This window comes from Catharus ustulatus, chromosome 15 (genome assembly GCF_009819885.2).
Source record: "Catharus ustulatus isolate bCatUst1 chromosome 15, bCatUst1.pri.v2, whole genome shotgun sequence".
NCBI lineage: Eukaryota > Metazoa > Chordata > Aves > Passeriformes > Turdidae > Catharus > Catharus ustulatus.
In genome coordinates this window covers 3,039,294-3,059,207 of record NC_046235.1, presented here as the reverse complement: position 1 = coordinate 3,059,207, position 19,914 = coordinate 3,039,294, and the positions used below count along the sequence as shown (strand labels likewise).

The following is a 19,914-nucleotide window of genomic DNA, read 5'->3' as shown; positions in this document are numbered from 1 at the left end:
CATCCCGCTTGCACGGGGCCGGGGCGTGCCTCTGGAGGGGCGGCTCCGCCTCCACAGGGCCGGGGCGTGCCTCTGGAGGGGCGGCTCCGCCTGCACAGGGCCGGGGCGTGCCCGCCCCTGCTCCGCCCCACCTCCACCTGGCAGCCATGGCCCTGCCGGCTCCCCCCGTGGCTCGCAGCTCGCACTTCCGGGTAGGCAATTTTTTTGAACTTTGTCCATCAGATAAGGCGCACCGGACTATAAGGCGCGCTTCCGGGTTCCAGGGAAAATTTTAGTCAAAAGGGTGCGCCTTATAGTCGTGAAATTACTGTAATTTACTTCAAAGTCATAAATCTGCAATGCAGCCAAAGCACAGTATATTTTGACTAAGTCCAGAAGCATTTCCTCAGAAATAAACACCCTCACAAAGTTTCTCAATGCAAAAGCATTTATTTCTGAGCTGGGAATTTTGTGGAAACACTGGAATTGTAGAGGAGGGATGAGGTGGGGGTTTGGCTGATGGGAATTTTCTAATGCCTGTCTCTGCTCTGCAGCCACTCTCTCCCTCTCTAAAGACGTGGTGGTTTTGGTGACTTGCAACAGATCTGTATGGCTGAAAAGCTGCTTTTCTGCAACTGAAAAGTGGTGCTGGAATAGAGCAAAGAGCACTTTGCAATGGAAGCCACAAGAGGATCAGTGCTAAGGAGCCTGGGGGACAAGAAACAGAGGACAACACGTGTGGATTCGGATGCCCTGAGGAGTTTTCTCATATCACAGAGGAAGAGAGCTTGCAGAAGTGAGGAAAGCTCACAACACCCCAAGGCCCAGCAGTAAGGGGAGAGGAATCCTCCAGGACAGCTCCTGCATACTGGGGAAGGCTGCTTAACTCTGGGCAGCTCCAGGGGAAAGAGGAAAAAAGAGTGGAAAGGGGTAACAGGGCCAGGAGAGCCCCCAGGGATCACCATGAGCTCGCTGCCCTTGCAGGGGTACAGCTGGCCCTGCTGTCCTGGCAGGTGCTCTGCAAACAGCAGCAAGGTGTGCCTGCAGCTGAGCAGCCAGCCAAGGACAGGGGGCAAGGCAGCTGAGAACATGGATTCAGCCAGGCAGGGGATCCACCAGATGCACAGCAGGATCTTTGTGTGTCTTTCATGGTTTTTTGGGTCTTAGCACATTTCTGGGCAGCTCAGGTGTGAGCTCATCCCTGCTGGGAGTGGTCCTTGCTACACAGTGTGACTTCCACAGGTTGCAGTCCCCCAGTTGTGTATTTACTTGGCCAATACCTAGTCTCCTTTCTCTCCATTTCCTGCCTTTTTTTGATAATATTTCCCATTGTTATGATTTGACACCAAAACTCATTGGGAATTAAAGGGTTAATGGAGTTGCAAGGTGTAGCACTGACTATGAAAAGTTACTGCAATTAATAATGTCTGAGAACTTGAGCTACAAGAAGAAGATGAAAATCTAGCAGGAAAGAATTAAATCAACAGTTTTAAGTGTCAGCCTGTTCACGCTGCACACTTTGTGTTGGTGGATTTAAAAACCCAATTGTTTGGCAATCGGGGTGGGCAGGTCAGAGCCTCGCAGGCACTGCCCAGCCACACTCCTCCTCTGGCCAGAGGGGTGTTCCTGATGGGGAAGGGGCAGCAGGGGAGGCACACAGGGCTCTGCACACAGGGGAGGGAGGGTGCACATGCAGCTCCCACCAAACAGGAGCAGTTTATGTGGGACAGCCAGAGTGTGAGCCAGGGGAAATAAAAAGACAGCACTGCCTCAGCTTCTCACTCAGGACACCTCTCCTATCACACTGGAAATAAACCCAGCAGAGCAGCAGGGCTGAGTCCACAGACAGGAGGATGAAGGCAGGGAGGGGTGAGCATGGGTGGCCTTCCTCCAGCTCTGCCAGCCCTGGGATTGAACAGGCAGGAGAACCAAGGGGGAGGCTGTGTGACGCTGCAGCTTCACAGAACAAAAGATTCAGCGTGGCAAACACGCTGAGGTTAAGAGAGAAAATACTGCCAGAAAGCAGCAGGAGAAAGCTACCTTCCCTCACACTGGGATAAGGCTGCTGAGAGAACAAAAACTGCATCCCAGCAAAGCCCAGAGCCAGAGCACAGCGCTCCAAGCCCAGGCTGCCACAGTGCCCGATGTGAATGGCAGGAGGAAGAGCTTAGGAAATACATTCACCCCTCCCTAGATGTGCCCTCCCAGCTTCTGGCAGCCACTGTAGGGACTTTCTGAGCCGGAGGGTGCATCCAAACCATCGTGTTAAGCAATATAATTATTATGACCAAGATAATAATAAAACCACCTAACCTCAGACTCCATCCGCTGAGCTCTAAGAGATGGAGCACACATTCTAGGATGAAAACCAGAAGCAACTTCACTCATCACAAGGCTATGGTCTAATTACTTGTCTTCTGGTGAGTTTTGCTTCTCAGAAATTCTTTAAAAAATGAAAACATCGAGCCCACCAGCTTTCTTTCCTCCTTACCCCCTTTAAAAAAAATACATAGACTGTAAGTTTATTTAAAATGTAAATTAACCACATTGCCAGTGACAGATAACAAAGATAAACATTTATGCTAAGCTGCATTTTTCTTATCTCCCAAGATTGTTTTACTCGATATCCTGAAAGCATGAAACAAAATACAAGACAGACCATGTGCAGAACCTTTCTGTGGAATGGCAGACAGCTCGAGACATTTGCTGGCTTCTTCACTTACCACTTTTCACATTCAGGCTGCCCTTTACGGTGTCTTTCCCTAAAACGTTCTCCGCTTCGCAGCTGTACTCCCCAGCATCTTCAAGCTTCACCTTGTTGAACTGCAGTCTGGAAATCTTTCTGTTGGAAAGTACAGCAGACATTTCTTACTCAATTGCTGACTGACCTCGTGAAGTGCCAACCATTCCTGGCCCGTTTTGGGATGCTGCCTGGAGGGTCACCCCTGCTTAAAGGATGGGCTGCCTGATTTTGCTGTATAGATACTCGAGCCTGGATAGGATTTGGACAAGTCCCTTCCCAGGATTTGCTAAGTGAACATCTCCCTGAACCCACTGCTCTGAGCATGTTGTGTGGTTTGGTCTGATACCTGCTCTCATTCACACAGAAAGTCTCATGAGGGGTTGAGGCCCAGCACCCCAGCACAGGCTTTCCACAATGAAAAAAAGCCACTTTTCTGCTGGATCTGCCTGCCAGATGGAGAAGTGGAGAGGAGATGCCTGCTCTGCACCTTCCTCAGCAGGGATGCTGAGCAGTCAGTGCTGCCCTGTGCACACTCAGCACAAACACCCAGGGGGACTCACCCCTCTGCAGCCTGCACATCCAACCCCTGGGGTAAATCACTGTCACCTTCATCTGCACCCAAAAATGGGCAAGCCCCTTGTGTCCCCCAAATACACACTCCAATGGACTACAGACGTGTGGCTGAGCTGCACACACCCATCTCACACCCAGAGGTGCCTCAAAAGAGCAGGAGAGGCTGGGGGAGATGACTGCCCCTGTCATCTCATAGCCTGTGTCACCTCCCAGCCTGTGCCACCTCATAGCCTGTGCCACCTCCCAGCCTGTGTCACCTCCCAGCTGTGCCACCTCCCAGCTGTGCCACCTCCCAGCTGTGCTGCTCCTCCACGGGAGAGGCAGCAGCTCTGCGGCAGAGCTCTGCAGCGCTGCGGGAAGGAGCATCGCCTTTCCCACTGGCTATGACTCATTCTCTGGGATGGCTCTGACTAACAGGCAAAACCTTTTGTTGCCCAGTTTAGCAGGGATCTATAGGAGCCTTCAACACACACTGAGTGCCACTCATGAGACCGCAGTGGGACTCCCACATGAGAGCCTCTGGTTTCCTACATTTTATTCCATTTCAGCCATCTTACCAAAACCCACGAGGACATCTCCATCTGCTTTCTACCCCAAAAGTTTTACCTCAGGTCTGTGTCACGTTATTTAGAGACTTGGAAGCACTGCCAGCTTTACAAAGAGGTCCCAGTGGCCGATGTTGCCGAAGGCAAATATAATTCCATTTATGTGGAAAATAATCATTAGCCTTGGACATAGTTGCAATGCTACACGTGTCATCCGAGAAGGACTTTGGGCTGTGCAAATCATTGTCCATAGGAAGCCCTTCACAGAAGCACACTGGCATCTTTTTAACACCCTGACAAGCTGTTCTCCTGGGAGGCACGGCGCAAGGACGCAGCAGGAACATCTCACTAGTTATATTAGTAAATTAAAAGCACTTGGAGACGACTTGGTAGAGCTCCCAGGAAACAGGCGCTGCCCTGTTTTACAGGATGCGGTCAAGTGCTCAATTGCATGAGCTGGGGCCACATGTGGAGCAATTTTTAAATGAATGTTGACAGTATGCAAAGACCTCTTGAATCCCTCTAACTGTAGGTCTCCCCTAACCCATTTGTGCAATGGCTTGGGCCAACACATTCCAGCATGGGAGCCTAAATAGAGGGCTGGTTCTGCCTTGACTCCCCTTCTCTGAATGTTCTCAAGTCTCCCAGCACAGCCTGTGGCAGCCCTGGGCATGGTGGTCCTCACTGCTGTGCTGCCTCAGGTAATGCACAAGAGAGGGGCATTTAAGGACATTTAAGGGCACCCAGTGCCTGTGGCTGTTGGTTCCTACACCCTTCTGGGAGGGACAATGGGTGCCTGATGGGGGGTGGGCTCTGCTGGGCTGCAGCACCTTGTTCAGGAGGATGTTCCCCACTCCCTCTGTAGAGGAAGGTGTGGAAATGTTCATTAAAAGGGTGAAACGGCTCCAGAATGCACCTCCAAGATTGCTCCCAGCCCAGCCATTACTTTCTCCCAGCTGTCTCAAGCCCCTCTGCCAGAATACAGCATTTGTTTTACAAAGCAGCTCTTGGACAGGCTGCATTGAGGCAGCACATGCTGAAAGCAGCTTGGAAGAGCGAGGCTGTAACCCAGAGTCCATAGAAAACACCACATTGGCACATCAGCATGCTGGGGCTCTCTGCCAGGGCAGAGCTGAGAGCATCAATGGACACGCTGCCTTCAGCTGCCACAGCACAGATGTTCTAATGACAATTGGCTGCAGGGCAATCTCAATCTCACAGCACATTTCACCAGGTGGAGCAACTGGAAAAATCCACTACTGCATTAGGATATCACCTAGGTATGTGATCTTTTACAGATAAGGGGGTGTAAGTCCCAAAGATATGAGTTAGGGAGTTACAGTGGTGCAAAAGGGGACACACTTCACTCAGCTCCAACAACAGGGTGAGAAACATTTGGTCTTTTACCTGCAACTGGAGGGAATGTGAGCAGAACAAAGAGTGATATTGGCATTTGGAGCATAGCAGCATCAAGGTGAAACCAAAGGGGATTACTTTGTTTTAATGCACAAGACTTGTACTGTCAAAAGAGCTAATTTTTGCCATCACAATTTGTTGAAATTATCCTGGACTGCAAGATCCCCTTGAAAAATCATGAGCTTTTTCTTGCTTTTCATAGCCCAGGCCAATGGTGTGCTCCCTCTTGGTCTGTGCTGTATAAACTGCTGGTGACAGACTCAGAGGAAAGGAGATGAAGGTTGGAGATATGGACCAGCTTTCATGTGGGGCATAAATGTGAAGAGAATTTCCCTATTCCAGGAAGCACTGGAAGAGCCAAAGAGATGCCTTGCTTCATAGCATTAACCATGGGCCTTTTACTTAACATGGACAGTGACTGTGAACTGAAAGAAAGCTGAAGGATGTCAAAGGGACAAGTCCTCACCTGATCTGCGTGTGCCAAAGGTGACCAGTCTGGTTCTGCTCTATTTTACCATCTCCTGAAATATCACAAAACTCTTTTGCAAATCAACTTTCCAAAGCTGTGCTCTTCCCCCTGCTGTCCCCAAGGACAGGTACTTTGCTCTCCTGTGGGCTGATTTTACAGGCACACCAAGGAGTGGCCTCCAAGGAGCTCCACAGAGCACAGGAGTTGGGGATGGAGGCTCCTGGGCAGTGTCTCCTGGGGACAGCAGGCGCTGGGAGAGCCCTACAAGGGTGCCTGGCTGCCAGACCATGCCATTCTTCTGGAGGAAGGCTCTGCCCCGGGCTGTTTGCTCAGTGAAAGGGCCAGGGTCACTGACAGATCCCATCATTTCGCTGCAGTGCAACTCTGTTGACATCTCTTTACTCCGGGGGAAATCTGCCTCATTGTCTTCCCTGACCCTCAGCACATATGACTTAGCCACGCACTAATTATCTCCTGTAGTGCCAGTGGAGGGATGAGCCACGGGGAATATGCTGTCTGCAAGCTCTGAGGGATAGGATTCACAAGGAGACCTTCAGCCTGGCCAAAAGAAGATCCCCCAAAATACCTTTCTGGCCAAGAGAAAAGAGTCCCCCAGAGGGCAGTTTGGAGGGATGAGTAAATCACCCTCTTCAGTGCCAATCTCCAGACTACAATGGGAAACAGGGAGATCAGCCCTTGGCCAGGACCTACACAAAGATCCTGGCAAATTCTGGCTGGGAAGGGTGTCCTCATCAGCTGTAATTTAGACATCTAAATGTGAGCTCAGGCCCTGAGGCCTCCAGTGCAGTGAGAGGAGAAGAAACAGGCCCTGCATCCGAGCCAAGCAGGAACTTCTCATGACAGCACTCGTGTTCCCACCAGCACTTTGGTCAAGCTTGAATCATTTTCCCCCCTCTTACCTACTGCCAAGTGGAAATGGGGCCATCTTCCCAGGTCATCTCCTCACCAGGCCATTCATGTCAGAGCATGGGGTCAGGAGAGCAGCTGCCATGAGCTGCCTCTGGGACACCTACAGTGAGGATTCCGTGTTCCCTGTGTGAGTTCAGACACTTCTGCATCGTTCTGGACAAGAATAGCTCTATGATTACTACTGTTGTAGTGGTTTATTAGTCTTCTAAAAATAGGGTAGCTAACACATAAGTAACAAAGAAGTCAAGGAATAAGCTGACAAAGAGAATTTGGAGACTACCCCCATATGTGGCCCCGAAACTGTCAATGATGAGCACTGCACATAGTAAACACACCTGAAATCCTAGGAAAAAGGAAATTCCCAAACATGACCCTTGCCAAGGACACCCTGGATGCCCTGCTGTGGTCACCCATTAACTCCCTTCCCCTCTGTTTGCAGGAAGCACACTGGCACTGCTGAGAGCAGGAGTGCCAGCAATTGCTGTAATGTGCCTTGCATCCTGCCAGAGATTTAATTGGTGCCTACCTGCTGCCCTGGCACTCTCACCGAGCTGCTTTTGCCCTGAAAGAGCAGGTTAATGATTGGCAAGAAGATTCAGAATCTCCAGCTTGCAAACCACAAGTGTTGTCCAGCAGCCATCAAACACTGGGCAGCCCCACTGGCTGGGGTAGGGGCTCTGGGGGGACACGTGCATCATCCCCAGTACTCGGTGGGATAAATTCAAGGAGAGGGAATCACTGCAATGCAAGGGCAGTGTGGGGATGGCCATGGCAAAGCCCCTTTGTCTGGCAGGGCAGGAGCAGCCTCTGCTTTGCACAGCCCCCCTGATCTCTTCCCTGCCTTCCAGCTGTGCTCAGCAGAGCACAGCAGAGCTGGGCAGGACGGCTATGCTTGCAGTGCTTGAGGAAAACAAGTGTCCTGTGCTGGCTGCTCTGCTCTCCAGAGCATCATCTGGCCAGCTCAGTACCAGCTACAGAAAAAACAAATGGGAGAAGGGACAGAAATGCCCTCAAGCAAAGCAATCAAATAAGAGGGGTAAGGACAGGAAGGTTTGGAGTTTTCAGCTTGGCCATCATGCCTTCTCTATCTCCCTTCCTCCCCTCACACCATCATCTGACCCGCTCTGTGCTTGACCTGCTGGGATGGTGGCAGCCAGGCAATGTCCTTGCAGTGCCCAGACAGGACCAGCCATCCCCTGACCCACTCTACCTGCTCTCTCCTACCCCTGTTCCCCAACATTAAAGCGCTGTTCTAACCTGAAAAGCAGATTTGCCCCTTCTCTGCTCAGCAGTGCTGTGGTCTCTCTGTGCCCAGGCTTGGGACAGGCTGATTTTAAGAGGAAGACTCGCCCAGTCCTCACTCTGCAGAGCTGACACTGACACTGGTGAGGGCCAGTTACTTCTGGGTTGGACAGTGTCAACAAAAAGGGAGAAGATCAATAAGTACACTCCAAAGAGCAGGGTCACTTGTGCAACCCCCTGCAGGCTCAGATGCAGCCAGGCTTTTCTGGCAATGGGGAGAGGTGTGGGGCAGCAGAGGCAGTGACACACAGCCACACCAGGGCCTGGAGTGGACTTTGTGGCTGCTGTGCTGAGAGGCAAATCCCTGTGTGCTACTGCTGCCCTCTGTGCCAGGCCAGGCTGTGGCACCTGTCAGGGTGTGACGTCAATAAATGAGTAAAAGTTTAGTTTTGGGCTCTGGCTGATGCACAGACACGGCGTCATTGCAGGGTCCTTTGTATCACCTCTCCTGGAATTCAAGGCACTGATCCATCCTATGAATGTTTCTTCCAGCCCTAATGCCAGGGTTTTAATTTCTGTGAGAAAATGTAGCAGTACTCTGAGGCCAGCTCCCAGCAGGTTCTTTCCCTGCTTCCTGTGATCTCATACAGGAGCAGTGTCCCAAGAGCCAGGGACTTCCCAGCACCAAATGTGGAACAGATACCTGTCTATCCCAAAGAGTGTGTGACCTCAATAAGGCCCCTCAAGGTGCCCAGGTCTCAGCAACCAAACCCTGAGCTGGTTCTGTGGCAGGGAGGGAAAAGAGCCCAGTGCTGCTGAGGAGAAGGCACAGAGGTCCTGGTTTGGAAGTGTATCATGTGGAGGTGATATGCTGGGCAGAGGTAGGACCAAAACTTCAGGGACTCCCCAGAAGTGGGGAGGAAGGCCTGAGGGGACCTTTAAAGCAAAGCACATTAATTATAAAGAACCAAGGAGGAGAGGGAGGTGCCATAGCAAGAGCAGCTGTCATGGGGATGGAGTATCAAATACTGATACCAGGAAAAAGCATTTTGGGGAACAGAGATTGTGGGAAAGGGATGGCACCTTCACATGGGCAGGGAACTACTGCTCAAAACCTCTGTGGAACACCACTGTGGTCATACACAGGGTGTGCAAGAGATCTAGATAAAGCTTTGGGTCTCCTCATGTCATTCTTTTCTCCCCAGGCTGTTTTTCTGCAGTTGGTACACGTCACAGACCCTCAGCAGTGTCTGCTCCATGGTAAATTCATGCCTGCAGGTCTGTGATGTGCTGTGCTGGGTGAGCTGCCAGCAGCCTCAGCCCTCACCCCAGCCCTCCTCCCCGAAGGTAAAACATTTTAACTTAAACAGGATGAGTGGGATTTCAGCTCAGGTCTCAGTGAGGACCTCGACCTAATCTGTGACATTTTGCAACTGCAGTGGGCGAAGGTCTGTAGAGAGAGATTTTTATTTTGTTTTTGACAGCAGCCAACATGGCTGGGAAAGCCACACAAAATTTCAGGCACTTAAAGCTCCTTCCACCTCTAAGTTTGCAGAGCCCATCAGCTGAAGCAGCCCAGCCACTGACCATGACTTGTTAGCAACTATCATGCAGTCAAGTTTGATTAAATGTCCATTCCCTGGCTCTCTCAGGAGCCCCAACTTGCAAAGTTTGTGGATTGTTTGAGCTCAAGACCCAACTGCTTCTCCTTTCAGTTCTCAAATTCCCTGGTTCAGTCCCAGGTGCATTGGCCAAGATGATGTCCATCATCTCCTCTAAAACAACAAGCAAACAAACAAAGGAGATGCTCTCCTTCACACCCCCCTCCAATAAAGTGCCTTCAGCAGCTCAAACCAAATCCCAAATATCGCAGAGTTATAATGACATCGTGAGAGTTAGCAAGGCAGCAGCTCCCCTGGTGATTATAACAACACCGGTGCTTGAGAAGAGTCTTTGCTTCAAGGCATCTGGAATTGCTCTTGCAAGATCCATTGTCAAATGAGCTTTTTCCTTTGTTTAAAAATGTCAGCCCGAAGACTCCTGCCAGAGTGGTGGTATAGCCTGCTTGAGTTCACTCTGGCTCCCACAAGGCTTCAACAGTCCTCTTTGCCCCTCCTTGTCTCCAGGCTTAATTAGGAAATCATTTATCTTTATTGGCACTCTCTTTCCCCTGCTGCTTTGGCATTATTTTTTTTTTCTGCCTTCATTCCAGTGCAGTGAGCTGTACAGGGAAGACCACAGCCCCATTCATTGTGGGTGGGGAATAATCTACAACTGGGAGCCCTACAAGGAAGACCCCAGCAATGAATCTGCTCAAGTGGCACCGCCTGAGGGACTACTGTACAGAACCAGGAGAGGAGGGTATCCCCTGGCTCCACTTACAGGCTAACAATAGGGATTCCTGGTGATACTGAAAGTAGGACACTACTCCCAGGGGATGTCATATGGTCAGCCTGTCCCAAACTGAACTGCCAGCCCTCTCCAATCTAATGATACGCCTCCTTCATCACCCCAGCAGTGTCCCTTGGTGGCAGAGCACACAAAGGGCTGTAAGGACAGGCACAGCTCAGGGACTGCCAGGCTCCTGGGCTCCAGCTGAACATCTGCACATCCCAGGCTGAGCCTTGAGCATGACTCCAACAGGGGAAGGTTCTCTACACCTCCACACGCAAAATCTCCCTTGGCTTCCTCCACAGCTGGCATTTGACAGTTTGCCAGGATAGTCAGAAAGTCAAAACCCAACCTGAAGTTCTTGGGAGCCAGCAGCTTCAATCAGACCTCAGACACACTCAGCCAAAAATGGCATCACTTTGGCAGCTTGGGGGGAGAGCCATTCTCTAGGCTGTACTTCCACTACCACAGGCAATTCCCCCTGGGTAATTTCTCTGGGTTCCCCATCAACTGCATTTTATTTAAATGGAGATGGAGATAAAATTCCAGCCAATAAGTTCTTCCACCTTAAAGAGGTTTCCCCTTCGTGCAAGCCAGGCTTGCCCCAGCCTGTCACTAATTAGAGATGGAACATGAAGTTCAGAAAGGAGGAATCAGAATTGTTCCCCTCCCTCCAGCAAATATCCATTGAAAAAAACCTGACTGCTTTGCCTGATGGCACCACCAGAAGTTTTGCCAGTAAGTTTAAAAAGAAGAGGGAAAATGATTGATGGCAAAGCTGAGGAGCTGACACGCAGTTAAGTGCTCCTCTCCTTCTTACAACATATACATCCCTTATTTTGAAAGAGATTCCCCTGTTCTAGAGATCAGACAAAAACCTGATCACAAAAAAAAAGTGCTTCAGTCATACTTTCTAGTTAGAGACCTCAAAGCTCTTTAAACACACAGGGAGGAAAGCCAGGAATGAATCACAAAGGGGAATCAGGTTCTTGTCTCCCACCCTAAGCCTCTGCATGGTAAAGATCTCAGAGCTGAGAGATTTCAACTGTGCCCAGCCCTGCCAGAGCCTCCCAGGGCGAGGGGAAACACTACGGACACCCCTTTGCTGGAGGGCTCCTTTTGCCTGGCTCCAGCAGAGAACTCCATCAGGTCTTTGGATTACATTTCTGAAGAAATGATCCTGTGCACCTGGCCAGGTCCTGCACAGCCTGAGAGGTTTTTGCCTTGTGTATTTTCCCTGTGAAGGTCCCTCCCCATGCTCCATTTCTGAAATCCTCACTCTGAACTCAAAGAAGCACAGAGGATTATCTGGAGACCAGTGTTATCTCTAAGTGGAGCCAGATGTATAAATCCCATTATTCTTAAAATAATCATTATAGAGTAAGATCTCTTTTCAGAGATTTACAGTTTGGGATGCTTATCCTTCCCTGGAGTCCCCTCCCAACACGCTGGAAGTGATGTTCTACACCCATATCACATGTCCCTCCACTAAACTTGGCCCCACCAGCTGCACAATGAAGACATCAAAGTTGGGAGGGCTCCCTCAACCCTCAGCCTGCTCTGAGCAGTTTTTTAGTGTTTGTTCCATGCAGTCAAGACCAGAAAGAGGCAGGTCCAGTGCCAGTGGATGCTCTGCCTCGAGGCTGCCAGCTCTGGGGGACAGCAAACCCAGTGCAGGGGACAGAGTGGGAATGGCAGAGTGGGTGTGCACAGAAACACCCAGCTCCTCTCAGAGCAGTGCTCCTGCACTGCTAAACCAGGGGCAAATGCTCACTGAGGGGTGATTACCTCAGCACTGCCCCACAGAATGACAGAAGCATTTAGGTTGGGAAAGCCCTCTGAGATCACTGAGTCCAACCCAGCACTGCCAAGGCCACCAATAACCTTGTCCCCAAATGACACATCTACACATTTTTGGAACACTTCCCTGCCTAGCCTGTTCCAATGCCTGACCACCATTTCAGTGAAGATGTCTTCCCTAATATCCAAAACCCCCTTGGCACAGCTTGAGGACACTTCCTTTTGTTCCTGCTCAACAGCTGCTTGAGTCCAGCCTCCAGAGCCTGGTGCCAGCACAAGGCAGGCACATCTTAGTGGCAGCAGGGAGCAGAAGGATGGGAAACGATTCTGGGGATGCTCTGGGCTCACACCTTTGCTGCTGAGGGAGTCTCAGACACTGGAGGAGGCAGGGGCTCCTTAAGCTGTCCTGAAAATGTTTATCCTGTTTTGCCAGCAGGAAGCCCTTCCAGCAGCACACATCTTTGGCCTCTCACTGGAGAGTTGCCATGGAAACTGGGAGATGCAAAATTCTGACTTGACAGCAGTGTCCTGAGGAAAGGGGACCAACATCCTCCCATTTGTTTGTCTCTGGCCCAGGGACTGCATGGCTGGGGCTGGGAGGCCATCCTGTCACAGCCTGGAGCTGAGGAAGGACTGGGATAACTGGGAGCACTGTGAGAGGATCCCAAGCTGGATGTCTGCTCTGGGGCTGGTTGCTGTCTGAGGGAATTTGCTCCCCAACATCCCCATCAGGGCTGGACAGGCAGGATTGCCAGGATTGCCAGGATCTGCCTGGCTGCAGAGCTGCTGCACACATTCCTCCAGGGCATCCCAGCACCCACCTAAAGAACCAAGGCCACCAGACTGACAAGGGCCACAAAAACAACAACAGCAGCAGAAGAGTGAGGCAGGAGAGCTCTGCCCTGTCCCCTGGGAGCCCACATTGCCCTTCCTGAGCACCCAGTTATCCTGGACCCATTGACCACCTCACTGCCTCATCCCCAAACAGCCACAAGTCCTGCAATTATTACAAAGGAGGTCAGCCATCCTGGGTGTGACTCTGGAACCAAACCCAACAGGACTGAAATTAAATTAGAGCAATTGGCAACGCCCCATTCAAGCACTGACTGATTTTTCTAACTGATTTGTGGTGGCTTTTAATTTTAAAAACTGCTACTTTATCAAGTCCATAATGAGCTTTTATTCATACAACCAGAGCACATGTTAGCAAAGAATTAGTATCAAATTTTCCAAGGGGTCAGGCAGTTGCAAGCTGACTGTTTCTGCCTAGGTCAGGGTGTGTGAATGGAAGCAGAGTCATTATTATGGAATAATTTAAAGATACATCATATGTAAATATTTGGCCTTGAGAAATACCAACATGGATTTATTTAAATTCATTCCAGTGAGGACCCCTTAGCTTGGCCACTGGGGCTTTTCTCCAGGGGTTTTAGCACTGCCTGGACGAGGTGGTCTGAGGTGACAGTCACTGAGAGCCACCTGAGAGCTTTGCTGGGTAGGGATTTGGGGGCAGATGAGAGGGAACTTGTCCTGGGTGCACAGATGGAAGGATTTGCACAGGACAAGGTGTCTTGATCAGTGTTGTGAGGTACTCCTGCATCTCAGCCCTGCTCCATGTAGAGAACAGAAGACTGAGAAGGGATTTCATTAATGCATAAATATCTCCAAGAGGTGTCAGAGGATGGTGCCAGACTCTTTTCAGTGACAGGACAAGGAGCAATGGCCATAACTAAACCATGAAAAGTTCCATCTCAACAAGAGGAAGAACTTCTTTATGCTGAGGGTGGCAGAACACTGCAACAGAGAGGCTGTGAAGTCTGGAGTCTGCAGACGTTCCAACCCCACCTGGACAGGTTCCTGCTCCAGGTGACCCTGCCTTGGCAGGGGGGTTGGACTGGATGATCTCCAGAGGTCCCTTCCAGCCCTAATTTGTCATTCTGTGATTTTTCAGCAGCCTTAGATGCTTCTGTGTCCACCCAAATTCAGGAGAGAACAAACCAATTCCTCCCACATCTCTGCTGGTGAGTGATGGGCTCACAGCTGGGTTTGGGAACCTTCTGCATCCACCCCCTAATCACAGAGCAGGAGCCACCCCAGGAAACCTGAGCTGCCCACCAGGGAAAGCCCACATCCCACACACCTGTCTCAGGTATCCAACACCTCCCTGACCCCAGGACAGCCCATCTACAGCCCCAACATCCTCCCTGTGCACGCCCTGCTCCTCTCTGAGGACACTGGGGACCTTGTTTGCTCTCCTGGGCATGCCAGCTGGGCTCAGCATGCTGCTGTGGCTCTTGGGGAGCCCTCAGGGCTCAGCAGGGATTTGGGGGGCACAGCAGCACCTGCAGCCAGCCATCCCCATCCCTGAGGGAGCAGAGGCACAGCAGCCCCATGTGGTACTTACTTCCCATTCCCATACTTGATCCGGATGTCTTTGCTCTTCTTCAGCTCTTTCCCATCTTTAAACCATTTGTAGGATGGCTGAGGGTTTCCAGCAGTCGCCTCACATTTCAGGGAGATCTTCTCACCCACGTGAACATTTGGGCTTTTCAGTTTCTTCAGTTTGGGAGGAACAGCTATGGGAAGAGAAAGGGGACACTGTGAAAGCTGTGACACCTGCCCCTTTCAGAGCTGTACAGGCACAACAGGAGCCCCCTGAGCCCCCTCCCCTGGGCCAAGCTCCTGCTCTCAGACCTGCTCCACTGCCATGAGGTGATGGAGAGGGGAAACAGCACACAGGGAAGGAGCATGGAGGCAGAAACCTCCACAAGGGGAAGAGAGGGAGCCCCTGGCTCTGGAGGCTCCACATGACCAGATCTGATGGTTCCACCCAGCCCTACCCTGTGTCTCCTGTCCCTGCAGAGGTTTGCTGAGCTCTCCAGGCTCTCCCACCACACACCAGCTCAGTCTCCTCAGACACTATTTTCCCCTCCTCCTTGCCATGGCTGTGCAGATTACCAACACCTACACGACCTCTGTGGCTGCCACGGGCGTGCTGCCAATCCCACAGCCCCAGCAGCCCCAGGCAGAATGTTTTACTGCAGATGGAGCACAGGCAGGTCACAGGAGCAGCCCCCTGTGCCCCAGATGCTCCATCTCTGCTGCACAGACCTTGTTCAGCTCAACACCAGCAGAGCAATCGCCACTGAGAGGGGCTGCAAGAAAAACCTGAGTGTGGAAGGGATGAGAAGGGGAGGGACAGCCCTTCTTCAGGCTGCAAGAAGTGAAAGAATTGGTATTTTAAATGGTTTCATGCCTGCAGTGTCAGGCTGGCCAGCAGCCTTTCCAGCCTGGAGCCTGGCTCTGCATGTGGGTGTTTCAGAGAGGTGATTTTTACCATGCACCTGGAACATCAGACAGAGAGGGAGACACTTCTTATCAATCTCTGCCAGGCTTCATATTAAACCTGACAAGAAAGGATTAGCAGGCTTGCAATTTTTCTTTCAGCTGACAGCTCTGCACTCTTCTGGCTCCCTCTTTATTTCTCAGTGTTAACCTTAAAAAAGGAAACAGCAATTTGCTGGTTTTGCCTTAAGAATATTGGTACCAATGGTTTCCCCTTGTCTGAGATGTGTTACAAATAGGGAATTTCCTCTTTCTGATATGCACAAACCACCTTCTAATTGCCTTGTGCATTCTGATCTTGTGAAATGGCAGAGCACTCAAAGGCAGGGGGGCTGGATGGGTTTCATCACTGTTTTACAGACCTTTGTATGTCTCCTCTAGCTCTTCATGCTAAGCTGAGTTAGTGTAGGTTGATAGTATTTAAAGACTGCTCTCACCAGAAGGATCTTACATGAAATAATAAAAAGAACAGCAATCATCAGGAATATGCTCCTGTGGTGGAAAACTCTCAGGACTCCCATATTCCTCATGGGAACGAGAAGGTAAATTGTCCTTAATCAAAAGGATCCCAGCATGGATAGAAATGGGGCAGTTCAGGGTGACAGGAATTAGCCAAGCAAAGCTCACAGTGACTGAAAGCAAGCCCAGGGCTGTGGGGGTAACGTGGCAGGGCTGGTCCCAGGCACATCAGACCCTGCAAAGCTTGCCCAGAGCAGCTGTGGCTGCCGCTGGATCCCTGGAAGTGTCCAAGGCCAGGTTGGACGGGGCTTGGAGCACCCTGGGATGGTGGAAGGTGTCCCTACCATGGCAGGGGGTTGGAATGAAATGAGTTTTAAGGATTTTTAAGGTTGATTCAACCCAAACCATTCCATTATTCTAAAGGGACTGGGACAGCACAAAAGCATTGGGACAGCTGCAGGCAGGCATTGCAGGCTGCCCCAGGTCACTGTGCTTTGGCACAAACAGAGACTTCTGTTCAGAAATGAGCTCAGCTTTCACCAAATTGTAGGACTTCTGTGAAAATCCGAGGTGTCATGGGTTTTTTGAAGCCCAGGTCCCTGATCCTTGCCTGGAAATGGGTTGCCCAGAAGAGCGGGAAGGCAGTGAAGGGAGGAGAGAGCTGGTCTCTTCTCAGAACACTGCAGGGAGAGCCAGGAAAGTAAACAGGACCTTGCTTTTATAGGGGTCATTTTGGGGAATAGAGAAATAGTCTCTCAAATATTTATTCTGTCTGGATGTGTGTCAGTTAGCTCCTATTGTACCCCGAGGTCACCCTGTCCCATGCCAACATCATCCCTACACCTTAAATACAGGGAAGGTCCTGACCTTGGCATGGCTGCATCTGCTTCATTTCATTTCCAGCCTGGTGCTCTGCAGAATTATGAAGCAGGCAGAATATGGGCTAATGTGGACTGAGATACCTGTCACTGAAGGAACAACTCGTGTCTCATTTCAGAGAAGCCACAGGTGTGAAGAATTCCCATATTTTATAAGCTAGAACCAGTAGTAAAATGTGAAGTGGTTCAACTGGTGTTAAAGCTGATACAACAGCTGAGTCCTGGGGGGTGAAAGAATATTCTCTTCTTGTCTCCCTTCCATAGTTCTATGTACTGCCATCACCCTGAGTGGGAGAGAAACTGCAAACTGCTGGGAGAAAGGGGTGTCAGCCCTGCCCCTGTCCACCAAAATGCAGCAAGAGCAGAGCAAACCCCAGAAACTGCAGCCTGTGGAGGAAGAGGGCCAAGGACAAGCAAGGAACCTTCCATGATCTCCCCACCAACATGAATCATGTCTCACCTAAAACTCTGCACATGGCACCAGTGATGATTACAGGACTACGCAGGCAGATCCAAAAAACCCAAAGAGCTGACACACACACACACAGCATCCCACCCCTCCAGCAGAGAAAAAGGGAGGAGAACATCTTTCCACCCCAGTCTAGATGGTTTTGGTGTCTCACTACAGGAGGGAAAGAGACAGTGGATTCAGCTCCAGGCCACACTTCATGGGCTCCATGGACTGCAACTCCCCAGCTGAATCAGGGCAGTGAAAGGGAATCCAATCCCAAAATATTCTGGATTGTGTCTGGGAACAGGGCTGTGCACAAAGAGGCAGAGCTGTGCTCCCTGACACATCTGTGCCCTTTCTGCTGCACTGCAGCAGGGCTTGTGCTTGGACAGCAGCGTGGGAAGAGCAGGCAGAGCCCCAAGCCTGGGAAACAACATCCAGAGCCTTGCTCTGGGCAAAAGAGAAGCCTGGCCTTGGTCTCTGGGAAGGGCTGCTCTGGGCTGGAAAGCCTCACTTCATAATTCCTGCAGCTTTCAGAAAAACACAGAAATCTTCATTTAGAGCCATTCACTGCTGATGACTCTGCTTAATTCCAGACAAAGACTTTCCTCTGGTTTTTACTCATAAAAAGTTTAAACTGCAGCTCTTATTCACAGTCTGAACGTCTCTAACTTTGGCTCCCAGCCAGGAGATCTCTGCCTCTCTCTGGTAAATCTGAATCCCATCTAGCAACCAGAAACCCCTTCCCTTTTTAGGTACTTGTAAACTATGACTGAATCACCTTTCAACCTTCTCCAGCAGTAAACTAAAGTAGCTTGAGAGACCAGAGCAGCACACAGAGTGCTAATACTGGAATATGTCAAAGTTTTACATTTAGGTGCATTTTCAGCTTTTGACCCATTTCCCATCTCTGCCCTGTCCAAGTCACAGCACTGCAGCTCAGAAAACCATGAGTTTAGTTCAAAATGATCAGAGGATTGATTTTAAGTGCCGCCTTTCTTAGTGCTCTGGGCATTTGGGGTCATTTCAATCTCCTCCTTGTTTGATACTTTTTCCAGCATGCTGGAAAAACAAATTCACTAGCTTCACACATATCAAAATAGCTGGGCAAATAGCTTTAGATGTGTACCCAGCAGGGTCCAGGTCTAATTCATTGTGTTTCCATCAAGTCCCAGCCTCCTCCACACAGGTGGGGCCAGTACAGCTTCTGTCAGAGCCAGAGCAGGGCTCAGGGTCACCCAAGTCACACAAGTGACCCATCACCCATCACCAGGCTGAGCTGAAGCTGCACTTTCAGCTCCATCTGGTTCCCATGGAGCAGCCCTGCCAGCTGTGCTCTCCTCCACATCTGGACTGGCAACACCCCCAGCTCAGCCCCCACTGCAGCCAAGTTCACCAAAGCACAAAGAGTTTTGGCTCTGCTTGGGATCTGTGTCACTGGTCACCTTGCAGTTCTGTCAACCCCTCCTCCCTCCAAATCTGAGTCTCCTCTCGGTGGGGTGAAGCATCAACCAGCCTCACAATGCCTGAGGTGATGGACAGAAGAGCCAGATGTATTTCCAGGCAATTTTTCTAAGTGACAAGCACGTCAAGGGTATGTCATGCTGCAAAAAGGAAGTTTAATCCTGGTACAGGAGAGAGCAACAATAAATACAAATTTTCTACAGATTTTTGTTCACTCCAAGGTCAGATGAAACCCAAGCAACCATTAGATCCCATCCTACACTCGTTGTGTGAGCTGTAAAAATTAACCTTGAAACATGCCAGAGCCAGGATCGACAAATGCACAATTTCCTAACTTGTTTTAAGAGCCATGTTTGACAAAAAGAGCTTTGCAGGAGAGGTTTGTCCTCTGACAGCAGTCCTGGCATCTGCTGCCTTCTCCCAGAGAGGAGAGGGTTACAAAAGTCTGAAACACTGAGCTCTAAACTACACGATCTGAGTTGTTTGAACATCCTCCATAAAAGGACTTACATGTACACACTGCTTTAATTAATTCACTTCTGATTACACTTGATATAACACTGAAGTACCTTGATGATAACAACACCTCTTTTTCTTCTGGTACCTGCAGTATGCCTGCAAGCACCTCAGAGCCTCAACTCAAAACATCATTAATCATCCTTGGGCAGAGTGCCCAAACACAGTCCAACAATGGAGTGGTGACAAAACCACATCCCACCCACAGAGCATCCTACATAAACAACCCCTGGGCTGCAAAAAGCAGGAGCAGTCACCCTGGGAAAGGTGTTCCATGGCTCTGGAACAGCCAGCAATACCAGCCACAGGCTCTGCTGTCCAAGCTGGGGGATGCTCCACACAGACACATCTGGGATCTCAGACAGCTGATGGCATCAGGAGATGGGATTTCTCATCCTGGCCTCCTCCAAGGGCTCCCAGGGGAGCCACTGGAGCCTCCCCCCCACACTGCCTGGCACACGGAGGTGCATCTGGAGACCTGGGAGGACAGGATCCTTCTGGCTCTCTGAGCAGCTGAGGAAGAAGGCAACTGAGCTTGAATTCCCTTGGGCATGGAAAGCGGAATCTGAAAAATGCTTTCTCGCAGGAATGGAAGAGATGCAAGGAGAGTTAAGAGCTGCAAACCCACAGGTGATCCTTGACACATCCAAGTGATGCTTTCCACACAAGACCCCCACCCGAATGTCCTCAGGTCAGGACACCCCTGCTGTGCC

General features: G+C 50.5%; 1 protein-coding gene across 4 annotated transcripts in view; it reads right to left on the bottom strand.

Annotated features, from left to right (window-relative positions):
• The window catches only part of NRG2 (neuregulin 2), a 150,011-nt gene that overhangs the window by 40,503 nt on the left and 89,594 nt on the right, over positions 1–19,914 (bottom strand). For all 4 annotated transcript variants that reach the window (XM_033073052.1, XM_033073053.1, XM_033073050.1 and 1 more), the window contains exons 2-3: positions 14,493–14,664; positions 2,703–2,821 (exon numbers count right to left, since the gene is read on the bottom strand). In XM_033073052.1, coding sequence (XP_032928943.1) covers positions 2,703–2,821; positions 14,493–14,664 — 291 coding nt within the window. The remainder of the gene's footprint in view (positions 1–2,702; positions 2,822–14,492; positions 14,665–19,914) is intronic.